Raw genomic sequence first — 13352 nt, forward strand, 5'->3', positions numbered from 1 at the left:
CTTTGCACTTAGACAGCAGATTACCCCAGCTCTAGTCATCAGCCTATCACAACACAGCAGATTACCCCTGCTCTAGTCATCAGCCTATCATAACACAGCAGATTACCCCTGCTCTAGTCATCATTTGAGTTTATGAATATTAATAATTTAAGAATTATTAAGAATCATATTCATTTGGAAGGTTCTCAACTATCTGCGACCCATTTTTGGCTTCGACTTCGACAAGGTTAGGAATGACCAGTGACTGAGGTTAGAGGTGACAAATGGCTCGCCCGGCTGATATCTTATGGACCCTTTGCGTGGGATATATAAGCACCTTATGCGGCTGATAGCGCCATGTTGCAATGCTGAATGTTAATGTATGTTTTTTTGTTGTTTTTTCTTTTCTTTTCCTGTGTCTGAGCCTGTTTGTCTTGTTCGTATATTGTTCTCTAAAATTGAAAAAAATAAAAAAACATATTCATAACCAAACCAGCTCCTTAACCCCAACAACAGAGAGAACAATGAGTGTAGAGCTGACAGACAGCCAGAGACAGAGAGAACAATGAGTGTAGAGCTGCAACAAACAATTAATCGATTAGTGCATGCGTGCAGTAGGGTTGGCACGATGGACGATGGCATCGACCATCGTGATGGGCTGACCCCCCATCGACCTCTGAGCCTTCTACATCGGATCATCATAATTCATTATCTGTTCGAATTAAAATTGTGCTGTTTTAATAATAAAAGAGGCCAAGTCCACTTACCGTGATGCGCGGGGGACGCGCCGGCGGCATTAAACAAGCGCACCCAGTTCACTTCAGGGAAGCCTCCCCTCCCCCTCTTCCGCACCACTGCTTCTCTGAACAGGGGGCGCTTGTTTAATGTCGCCGGGGCGTCCCCTGCGTCTGTGTTGTTTTTCTTTTTAAGACAAAGAAGAAACTTCACGTTCTTTCCTGTTTTCAACCCAAAGTGAGTACAAGTCTTCAACCGTGAATTTAACTCGCCTGTTTCCAAAGTGAAAGTTGGAGTTGCTCCATATAGATACAGCAGCTGCGTTTCTCTAGCCATTTATCCTAAACTCTCTCTCATTACATTAGGTTCAAAAGCCCACGCGAATCTACCGTTATATCAGCCAGTAATTCAGTCGGTTTTCTGCCAGCTAGGTAAATTCAACACACACACGTTGTTGGTGAGTAACGTTAACGTTAGTTTTGCGCCGTTCAAATTGCTATAGTGACAGCCACTGCCCACTTCAGTCGCCTGGCTCTGTGCTGTAGCACAGAGCAGAGGCTAATAGCCTATTCAAGCCCGCTGGTATCATGTAGAGCTCAGGCTCAGCTGTCATGTTAACGTGAACGCATTACAGCAACGCAGCGACTTAATAAATAATTAATTATTCCCCCAACCCCCACCCCCACCCCAATGACGATGCCATCGTGCAAAACGATGTTTCACTGTAAAACAATCACGATGGGGATTTTGGTGACATCGCACAACCCTAGCGTGCAGTGCATACGCCAGAGTCGGGAGCTGTAACCAGGAAGTAGCTGCGACCTCTGGTAGTCTTTAACGTAACGACAGTCTGATCTTGAAATAGCTTGTAAGGGGAAAGGGTGTGAAATACAGGAGGTGTTGGGGGGGATCCGAGTCCCCTGGTTTGACACTTGAGATCCCCTGAAAGCATCAACAGCAAAATTTTGAGGGATCTCTGGGAAAATCTGCAATTGCACTAAAAATACATTTTAAAAGCTTACTATGTCCAGTATTCATTATTCAAATTGCAAAACATTTGTGCATAGATATAAATACATTGTTATGATGTTTCCTCGCCATTATACCCGGTTGTTTCTGGTAAGGCCTCCTCCTTCCATGGGTGGAACTGTTGCAAATGTTCTGCATTCTCCGCAATCCAAATGTAATTTAGAAAATCTCCAAACGGACATACAACCTGAAAAGCGGTGGATTTTCTTTTTTTCTAATTTCGACATTAACTCAGTTAAAAATACTAAATATGTCAAAGAGAAAGCAAAGTTGATGCCTTGGTAACTTTGGATTCACTTCTAAAAAGCTGGTGGTAACGTCCTCGTGTTCCAACTTCCTAGGGAAACCCAGTTCGCATCCCGATAACTTAAAGGAACTATTTACTGCTTTTTCAACCTCATCTCTATCCCAAATCGGGATCTCATGTGAAACACAACAACCGTTGTTTTCAATGTTCTCTGTATCTGTATGGTTTCAGGATCTGCCCTACTTCCTAGAACCAGTGATGTCACTGGTTCTAGGAAGTAGGGCAGATCAGAGAGAGAGCCCAATGCATCAAATTGGCCTTGTATGTGAAAGTGAATCGTGTCGAGTCACAATCAAGTGTTGTTGAGTAGGCACAAGATAGGTCAGCTGAATTGTAAATTAAGATTGTATTAAAACCTATAGACATGTGACATCTCATGAAAATCTTGAAATGTCACATGTGCAGGTGTTAGAGGGAAACGATCACAAACCATGACACTGTGGAGCCTTTTGGGTGAGAAGCATGTGCATCTACATGCTGTCATGATCTGCATTTTCACATGAACCGAGAATGGATGTCCACTACAGGGGATGTTCCATCACTACAGGGGATGTTCCATCACTACAGGGGATGTTCCATCAAAAAAGTGGAATATGGAATTGTTGAAAAACATTTAACCGCTACGTGTTTGTTTCATCTGTGAGACTTGAATAATATCCCAAAAAATAAAATACTAAAACCTTCTTTCTGATGGGTCTCAGGAGGATAAAGCAACAACAACACTGACACTGATATTTACTATGCTACTCCTGTGCCAACACACTACTGGCAGGCTGCTTTTTTTTGCAACTCCCTGCTACACACTCTCTGCTACACAGTCTGCTACACACTCTCTAATACATGTCTAAACCTTTTTTTTAATAGCAATATAATACATCATATCTTTGAAAATCATACCTACCCACCCATCAAAGCATCAACGGCACTGAACTGATAATGGTTTGAACGACACTGTAGCATCACTTGATTTCCTAACTGCATCTTTTCTGGACGCATTTCCATGCAAGAGAAACGCGAGTGACGCTGAGATGCTGCTGTCACTGTCTGCACACACGCACGCGCGCACACATACACAACACAGATACACTACACTGAGATGCTATGTCACTGCCTCGGAGAAGATGGACTACAAGGCACAATGCAAACGTCATGCAGAATGAACACAAATAGAGCAGTTGAAAGTGTTTGTGTGTGCGTGTGTGTGTGTGTGTGTGTGCGTGTGCGTGCAATGCATGCACGCGCGTCCGTGCGTGATGACCACAGGAGAGCTTAATTATGCTACATTAATATAACTGAGAGCTCATTAGCCACAACAGCCTGCTGCTCTGCTCCAGTGTGGATCACACTCTGAAGAATGAATGAGTGTGTGTGTGTGTGTGTGTGTGTGTGTGTGTGTGTGTGTGTGTGTGTGTGTGTGTGTGTGTGTGAGAGAGAGAGAGAGAGAGAGAGAGAGAGAGAGAGAGAGAGAGAGAAAGAGAGAGGAAGAAATCAGTCAGTGTGGCACAAACAGGACTTCTTGCAAGGGAGACAGAAGAAGGCCTCTCTCAACCACTTTCTCTCTCCTGATTGATTTTTTCACCATCAGTGTAATTACAGCGCATTGGACTACAAGCTGAAGGCATCTGGCATTTTGTGTCATGAGAGATCCCCCGACCTAGCTGAAGATTAAAGCCATATTTAAGGAGTACAGTAAATGGGGATACCTCCTGTAGGAGATCAAATAGAAAGAACACTGTGGGCCCTATCTTCGCAAAAGCGGTAATTTAGCGTTTGTGCTCGTTTAACGGCGTGCACAATGCAAATTGGGGGCGTGCACAAAGTGCATGCCTGTTATAATTGTACTGGACATAGACCTGCCACATGCCAAAGCAGGCGTTTCAGCGCTAAAATGTGGGGATAGATGGCATTATCCTAGCGTCAGCAGCGCACAATTACTTTGAGCTGAGAGCTTTGAAAGCACCTCTTACGCATAAAATACCTCGCTGCGCTGGAGCGCACCATAATCTCCGTGCTGCGCAGCGCAGTGCAAAGTAAAATTCCTTTTGGATATGTCATTACGCACAGCCTTGCCATGCCAGGACATACAATTCTGCTGCTAAAATTGGGTATTAGCAGATAATTCAGTGAGGCAATCAACTATAACTCACTGAGAAACTTTTATCACATCACAAAGAGGGAAATTAATTGAGAAAACTTGTTGGACAATGGACATAGGCTATTTACCTTCATAACCCGGAGGCTCGTTGAAACCACAGACGATCTGTCAATAAGCTCTCTCCATCTCTCTCTGTCCTCGGCATGACTCATGAGTGAGTACACTCTATTACGCATGGAGAGAATTACAGCATATTGCATGCCTCGCGCAAACAGCGATCCGAGACGGGAATCTGATTGGTTTTGATTGACGTAATGCCCACCATTGCCTGGCCACACCTGTGAATAATTCTGGTACTTAAGACCGCCCAAATCCCGTTTGCGCAGGCATTTTGGGGGTGCAGATGATTTTGGCATGACTCTAATTTGCGCCTGCGGCACGTGCCGTGAACATTTCCGCATCCCCGCCGAGAATTGCATCCCCAACATATTTTGGGGCTGTTTTAGCAGGGAGGTCACATCTACCCAGACAATTATATCACTTTTAAACAGTTACATTTCTGTATAAATCATTACAATATGCTCCCGTGAGGTGGGGATGCTGCCGGGCTGGGGGTGCAAAACTCGGCATAACACCTGGACAAATGCGCAAGACAGACCGCTATCTTCCCTGTCTTAAGGCACGCGCAAACAGGTGAGCACGCGCAAATAGGGGATATCGCCTGTACCAAGATAGGGCCCTGTGTCTTTCGCCCTAAATATCATAGTAGAGTATTCAGTAAAGGATCTTCATGTCCTGATCACATGATGAAGTCATATGGCCCGCATAAGTGCATTTATTTCCACTGATGACTAGAAGTTTAGACTAGTTGGTACTTCCGGTTTGGTCAGACGTCCCTACAGACACAATTGTTGATTGGCTGTGTTTGCGGGTGGGAAGTCGGTGGGGTATGTGTCCTGTTCGCTGGACTACTGCCTCCTCTGGTCAGTCTGTTCGGGGGGGAGCGCAGGAACTGGGGGGAATAGCGTGATCCTCCACGGGTCCTTGAAGGGGTCCCCAGCAAAAAGGATACACATTTATTTTCACTAGAATTTCAACGATAAGTAACACAATGACAATGTATGACTGTTTTGGTCATGGGTTTCATACACTTTCTGTAATAAAACATTTAAAAGTGGCCCTGTCTTGCAAGAGCCTGGTGTTGAGGTCGTTAGGCTGATTACGTGCACCTGAGCCTGGTGTCCTCAGTCGGCTTAAGAACACCATGGATTGCCAAGTCACTGGGGCAATCCATGCGGCGATCCATATGGTGGAAAGGTTTTCTTGCGTTCACTGGGGGTGAGGGGGTGCCGCTGTGTCCCGGCCTGGCCTTCCCTCCCACGCCTTATGTGGGCGGGGGCCGGGTCGGGGGGCATCGGTGCTCTTCATCACTGGTCGAGGGCTGCCGGTTGGTTTAGAACAGCTTAGGTAGGCGATAGATTAGCTACAGCCTAAGGCTGACCTGTTAGTGTTCAGGCTAAAATCAGACTAGAGCAGGGTAGGATAGGCCAGATTAGGCTGTAGATTAGCTAGATACTATGTCCCAGTTAGCTCTGGTTAATGCTTAGAGTAGTCAGTTGTCTGATCTTCTCCCCCCCCCCTCTCTTTCCCCCTTCCCCCGCTTCTTCCCTTCTTCCCCCTTCTTGTTCTCCTCTCTTTCCATGCTCTTTCCTCCCCCACATCCCACCGCCCCCCCTCCCTTCTCCTGCTCTCTCCTCATTCTCCCCCCCTCTGCTCCTTCTCCTCTTCTCCCCTATTTTCCTGAATCCCTGCCACTTCCTGCTCTCCCTTCTCTCACATTCCCCCTGCTCTCCTTCCCCTGCACCCTCCCACCTCTCCTTCTCTGCCTCTCTGTCCTCCCCCCTCTCTCACATTCCCCCTGCTCTCCTTCCCCTGCACCCTCCCACCTCTCCTTCTCTGTTCTCTCCTCCTCCACATTTCCCATTTTCCCCCCACCCTCGCCCTAATCCGGGCCCGTATCCTACTCCCTCCCTCCACCCTAGACCCTACCTCTACTCTCTGTCCTCCCCCCTCTCTCACATTCCCCCTGCTCTCCTTCCCCTGCACCCTCCCACCTCTCCTTCTCTGTTCTCTCCTCCTCCACATTTCCCATTTTCTCCCCACCCTCGCCCTAATCCGGGCCCGTATCCTACTCCCTCCCTCCACCCTAGACCTTACCTCTACTCTACCTCCCCTGTACCCTTCCACCTCTCCTTCTCTGTTCTCTCCTCCTCTCTGTCCTCTCCCCTCTCTCACATTCCCACTGCTCTCCTTCCCCTGCGCCCTCCCACCTCTCCTTCTCTGTTCTCTCCTCCTCTCTGCCCTCTCCTCCCTCTCACATTCCCCCTGCTCTCCCTCCCCTGCACCCTCTCCTTCTCTGTTCTCTCCTCCTCCACATTTCCCATTTCTCCCCACCCTCGCCCTAATCCGGGCCCGTATCCTACTCCCTCCCCTCCCCCAACCCTAGACCCTACCCCTACCCTGGCTCTCCCTCCCCTGCACCCTCATCTCTCCTCCTCTGTTCTCTCCTCCTCCACATTTCCTATTTTCTCCCCACCTCCCCCCTCCCCTCCCTCCTCCCTCTCCCTCCCTCCTCCACTCTCCTGCTTTCTTCAAATGTTCAAATGTTATCTTTATTCTGTATATTCTTGTTACTGTGTGTTAGCTAGAATCAGCTAGACATACTTTCTGTGAAGCCCTCTGAGACATGCTTGTGAATTAGGGCTATATAAATAAACTTGACTTGAAACTTGACTTGACCATCAGACCATTCAATCTCTTTCCCTCCTCACTAGCTGCACGATTACATGCACACTTTTTCCTCAATCTAATTTAAATCAATCGGTTTGAAGATTTCAGGTCAATTGTTTACATGGGATGTGATTTAATATGGTCTGGTGTTTACATGGGATGTGATTTAATATGGTCTGGTGCAGTAGCGGCTCGTGCATTTTTGCCTGGACGATGGGGTTGAAATCAATATAATAATAATATCTCAATATCAATATCATATGTTTCACGTATGCAAAATCAGTGTTCATCTCATTGAACTGAATGGTGATGTCAAACAAACCTTATATTTTCAAATAATATTCCTGCCATACCTCATTTGATCAGTTTTTAAGTAACATTTGCTTGTCATCATCAATTTAGACAGCAAAAATGTCACTATTAAAATAACTTCATATCATCACGATGATTCCACTGAAAGACAACAATAATAGGCTATTGAATTATCGTCCACTCCAGCCCTAAATCAAGCAAGTAGTAACGGACGTTACTAGCTACTAGAAATGTCTGAAAAAGTGTATTTTCTTCCTCTGTCTGTAGCCTGTTGTTTAATGGCGAGCTCAGGGTGATCTGATCCAAGCTCTTTCACTCAATGCTTCTCCTGTAAAGTCCGTCTCTCAAACGGCGTCGTTTTGAGTGACTTCACAGAATTTTCTTTCTCCATTCTTGCAAAACGTCTTTTGTGTTTTATGGCAGTTGAAAACAAACTTCTTTGCTTCGCGCGCGTGCTGCAGGGAGACAACAAAGCCGTCGGCGTGGGACTGCTACTCTCTGCTACTAGTGTTTATATATACTGCGTCGCTACCCATCTACGTAGCAGCCTAGCCTACGTCATGACACTCACTCTACCTGACCCCACCTCCACCCGGTCACTAGATACGTGCGCCCAGAGCCCACCAAAATCCCTTTGTTTTTGAGAGTGAACAGCGCATGTGCAACTACACAGATCCTGATACTCTAATGATCTGCACTGGTGGAAACCGGAAGTCCTCGGACGGCGTCCGTGGCAATTCGGTGCAAGAAATGATTGACCCAAAAACAGTACACATGTAGATAATTATGAATCTACATATTTATTGCAGATTATATACTCACTATCTAATATTCACCTTGCTCATAAAAAAATATATATAACGTTTTATTTCCCTCTTCTTCATGTGGATATTTACTGTCAATGATGTGGATACAGTGGGTGGGGCGGCGCCCTGGCGCCCTCTAGTGGCCGGCCGCTACTGGTCTGGTGTTTACATGGGATGTGATTTAATATGGTCTGGTGTTTACATGGGATGTGATTTAATATGGTCTGGTGTTTACATGCGTCGATGCATATAATTGGACAGCTGTGTGACATATGCAAAAGTGATGAATACAACAACTTGACAGGTCTGCCAACTCTCGCATTGACCATGAGACTCAATACAATTAACACTTCTCACACTCTTCATGCCACAAGTGCATTTTCTTGCAGTGAAAAATAAATTCATATTTTAATTATACCGGTAGCTTAAGGCTGTGGCCACACTGATCCTTCAGAAAATGGACAGAATTATAAAACGGTATGTCCGTTGCGTTGTTTTTGAGATGACCTAAGGAAGTGCAGCACGCGGCACTCAGCAGGACGTGGGCTCAGAATTGGAACATAACCGTTAGCCATAGCTGTTAGCGACGAGCTACGTTTGCTAACTAAGTGTTCGCCAAATATAAATATATTAAAAATAAATAAATAAAACAATTTTAAATGAAATAATCTTTCAAAAAATATAAAACATTTTAAGAACAGAATACATAATTTATGTATTTTTTTTTTATAATAACATCTTTACAAATTATATAGCCATGTACTCTCTCTCTCATACACCAAAGTAAAAGTTAAAACAACTGTGACCTTACGAGAAATGCTGAGCAGGTCTTGGACCTCTAAAAGGCAAGCAGCCAGACACTAGAAGAGTTTACAGAAAAATAATCTTTATTCACAATTTCTGTTATTGACAGTTTCTACTCGAGAGAGGCAAGTTGAATATACAAAAATAATCTCTTTGTGCAACAGGTGCTACAGGTTCACAAATGTCTTTCCTGAATAATCCTAGGCTATAGCAGTGACCACACCTGGATGATCATCCTAGAATAACAACAACACAACAGGAACAATATTAACCACACACATAAAATACATCCACCATGTATACAAATGAATAGTTAAATAAACTGCCCACTTCCCAAACAGTAGCAGCAATGCTCACCCCTTAAAGGAGATTAGAGGTCTCACTCTGGACTCGAGCTGCAAAGCCCCGGGACCCACCGCTACGACCAACGGCGCTAGGAAGAGTCACAGCCCATTAACCCTCCGACACATTTACACATCTTGACAAGCATCCGGACACATCGATTAGAAAGAAAATGCAAACAACATATAAACAATAATAAAATACCTGCGCAACACTGGCACGTGCCTACCCCCCTCCGTGAAGCCTGCCCGGCCGATAACTCCTTCCTGGAAATAGTTAATCACCCATCAAGCCCACATTCAGACACTTCACTTAACGTTTTAGAATATTCGTTCACAGAAGTAATCATACTCACACGTAAATCAAACAGCTTCGGTATAAGCGTGTCTCGCTATAGCTCACAGTACCGCTCCGGTATTAGCGTGTCGGCTGTAGTTCACAGTACCGCTCCGGTATTAGCGTGTCGGCGGTAGTTCACAATACCGCTCCGGTATTAGCGTGTCGGCGGTAGTTCACCGTGTGCCGTGCTGACTCCGGGTCACACAACTCAAACGGGCAGTGCCGCACGTCCTAACTCTAGCGACCAGCGCGTCTCGACTCAAAGCAGAAATGTTTGCTCGTGCTGCTCTGCCGGCGGAAATACAAAAACAGGGAAACCCAGGTCCGCCCACATCCATGTCCGACACGCAACGCGACCTGCGTTCATCGGTTCCACCCGGCCACACAATAACTTATGAACTAAAACTAAGGGAAAATAACCAGACAACACAAATTACATTCAACAAACAGAACAAAAGGTGCCTAACAACCCCAACACCAGGCTCCTGCAAAACATGGCGAGGAGAGTGTATACAAAACAAAAACATGAATTTGGTTAGGACCTTGGTCTGGAATTTTAGGTGTGAAAATGCCCTAAAAAACATTTACAGATTATTGGGACAGCTAAAAGTGATGTTGTAATTTTGCACAAGGGGCAAGACCCATACCCATCACCCAGGAATCAATACAAGCTGTTCAGGCACAAAGCCTCCCCATCACCAGCCACACACACACACACACACACACACACACACACACACACACACACACACACACACACACACACACACACACACACACACACACACACACACACACACACGCACAGCCTCCCCATCACCAGCCACTGACACACAATGCCAGGAGGGGTGATGTTCACGCGCTGGCACAGCACTGCCATCATCACAGTGTGTGTGTGGGGGGAGCGATATTTTTTCAGTCCCTCCCCCCACCCCATTTTCTCCCCAATTGTACTTGGCCAATTTCCCCTTGCTGCCCTGGTCGCTGCTCCACCCTCTGCTGATCTGGGGATCTGCCATAGACTAGCATCGTGCTTCCTATGACACATGCGTACTTGCCAACCACTTCTTTTCACCTGACAACAGGGAGCTTCACCGGCAGGACGTAGCACGTGGGAGGATCATGCTATTCCCACCAGTTCCCTTCGGCCCCTAACAGGTGCCCTGACCGACCAGAGGAGGCGCTAGTGCAGCGACCAGGACACATACCCCTAATGCGGCTTCCCACCCGCAGACACAGCCAATCGTGCCTGTATGGATGCCCGACAAAGCCGGAGGTAATCTCTTGAGACAGACTTTCGACTTGCGTCGAAAATCTGTCGGCAACAGCGCAGGGGGCAGGCTCACGTTCTGCGCTTTACCTGATCAAAATGGAGTGAACGTGACCGGTGTGTCGTCAAAACTTACCATTTGCAGCGTGTAGCAAGTTGCTACTTGCTACTAGCAATGAACTAGCGATGTTGTTGTTGTTTCATAGTGACGGAGGGATTTGAGAGCGACACGCAGGAAATCCATTAATGAGCAGAGCCAGTCGGTAAGAGCCAATGGCAGAGCTTGCAAGGCAGGGAAAACGATTTTCTTGCGCTGCCGGCGGAGCCCCTCGAGTTCCTGTTACACAGCATTGAAACGAGGCTGCCCCCAGAGGTTAGAGAAAAATATATACTTTTTTCTTTTTAACCGATGGGTTCCCAGATTGAGCCGGAGGTAACACAGGGACACAAACCTGCCACCCTCGTCTTGGTAGGCAGGGAATCTAGCTCTATACTACCCAGACGCCTATGAAGAAATATTTTTCACCGGGTTGTCGACATTTGTATAGCCTGCATGGGACACACCAGAAACGTCTCTGTCACAGCGCGTCGAGCAGAGGCCTGGCCATTCACACCAGAAGCGCTCTGTTTTGCTGCATGATGGCTCTGTGCCGGTCACAACTTGTACTGACTTCGGCACTAACCCTAACCCTAACCACAGGTGAATTTTGAAGCCAATAAAGAAGTGGCGGCAATTCATCTAATGCAGTGGTTCTGATCATAGGGTCCGGGGACCACCAGGGGTCCTTGAGAGGGTTCCAGGAGCTCCCCAACAAATTGATGAAGTGGTAAACTTCACCATTATTTCATTTACAAGAAGTTAACAATTAGCGAATGTAGAAGAATGACTGTTTTGGGTTGAGAAAAGGTTGAGAATCACCAATCCTACCTCCACTAGGGCCTGCCTCCAAAAAGACTCCAACCCACCCAACTCAATGCAAGGTAATGGGGCCACAACACCACTTCTCACTCAAAATATAAAGCCAATACATTTTTTGAGAAGAGGTTATGCTCTAAGTAGCTAATTGTAATTTAATTTCTTCTAATGTGTGTTCATATAGCGATTTTCTAAAATAACTGTCCAGTGATCGGCAGGTCAGTCACCGATTATGGACCAATAGCAGGCGGTGCTACAGCTCCAAAAATTGTCAACATGGCGGCAATCGTAAATCTTCTGGTTTCAAAATGGCCCTTCGGAAACCTTTTGGTGATGTCACACTGCCCATGTTTTTTTCTTTTCTTTTACAGGTACACACGTATACACACAGGTACACAGGTATATACTGTACACATCTCTCAGCCATAGTCTTACCTGTTCCAGGAGGTCCTCCACCTTCCTCTGCCAGCTCTCCCTGGCACAGCCCAATTCCTGCTCCTTGCTCTGGGCCAGCTGAGCCAACGCCAAGGCCTTGTCCTCCGCATGGTCCTCCCTCAGCTCCTCACGCAGCTTCTTACACTCCTGCCTACGGGACGACATGCACGGCACACACGCACGCACGCACACACACACACACACACACACACACACACACACACACACACACACACACACACACACACACACACACACACACACACACACACATTTTGATTTTACACATTTTAGGCTTCAAAGCCCCTGGAAACAAAAAATAAATATGTGACACAGAAACATTTGTTATTAACCACCCAGCCAAATATGAACGATTAAAAAGGTTGCCAAGTATATCAAATTAGGTTTCAAAATCATGAACAACTAGGGTGACCACTTGTCCCGAAAAATCCGGGACAGTCCCGAATTACAAGCACTTGGCCTAGGAACCCGAATCCTGTCCTGTTTGTACTAGGGTTTAATCCCGGGAAACGGGATTCCCGGGAAATGCCATCCAACCCATTTCCCGTTTCCCGGAAAATTAATGACGGGAAACCGGGATTTTTTTTTTTTTGTATTTATACATGCAGAACATATTAGAATAGGCCTATATTTAGAAATATGCCAACAGTTTACGTTCTTAAATGATGTAGCCTATATTTTAAAAGAACATGTAATATATTAGGCTACTGTAAGCATTGTAAAGTAATTAAATGATCGCGATGTAGGCCTATATGCATTTCGGAGACATCAAAGTGAATCAATCAACCAACAATCAATCAATTTTCTATTTATATAGCGCCAAATAACGAGGTATTGCAGGCAGATTTTAATACTATCTTCTCTGACAACAATGCTATAGCCAGTAATTTGAAATTTGATATCATTTGCAGAGTGGAATTAATTTCTGATTTTATTTCGCCGTGTTTTGGTCATGTGCCTTTGTGCGCTGTGCGCCGGTGGAACAGACACTGAAAGCTTATTGCACATAGCCTAATAAACACAAAGCCCACAATGTTTATTTTCTTTTCTCTACACTTCTAACTTGCTTGAGGGGATTGTGACCGTTAATGCAGTAGCCTACGAGACGGCGATTGAGCACCGTGCAAACTTCACCAGCGGTGAAAACGACAATCAGTCCAGCCGTGCGTCCT

The 13352-nt window shown here is 45.9% G+C and overlaps 1 protein-coding gene across 1 annotated transcript in view; it reads right to left on the reverse strand.

The window, feature by feature from the left end:
- Nucleotides 1-13352, reverse strand: part of fam184ab (family with sequence similarity 184 member Ab) — a gene marked incomplete at both ends in the record, with an annotated part of 541527 nt that overhangs the window by 146579 nt on the left and 381596 nt on the right. Inside the window, one exon of the mRNA XM_083643220.1 lies at nt 12160-12310. Coding sequence (XP_083499346.1) covers nt 12160-12310 — 151 coding nt within the window. The remainder of the gene's footprint in view (nt 1-12159; nt 12311-13352) is intronic.

Source organism: Poromitra crassiceps (assembly GCF_964638095.1).
Source record: "Poromitra crassiceps genome assembly, chromosome: 9".
In the NCBI taxonomy this organism is placed as follows: Eukaryota; Metazoa; Chordata; class Actinopteri; order Beryciformes; family Melamphaidae; genus Poromitra; species Poromitra crassiceps.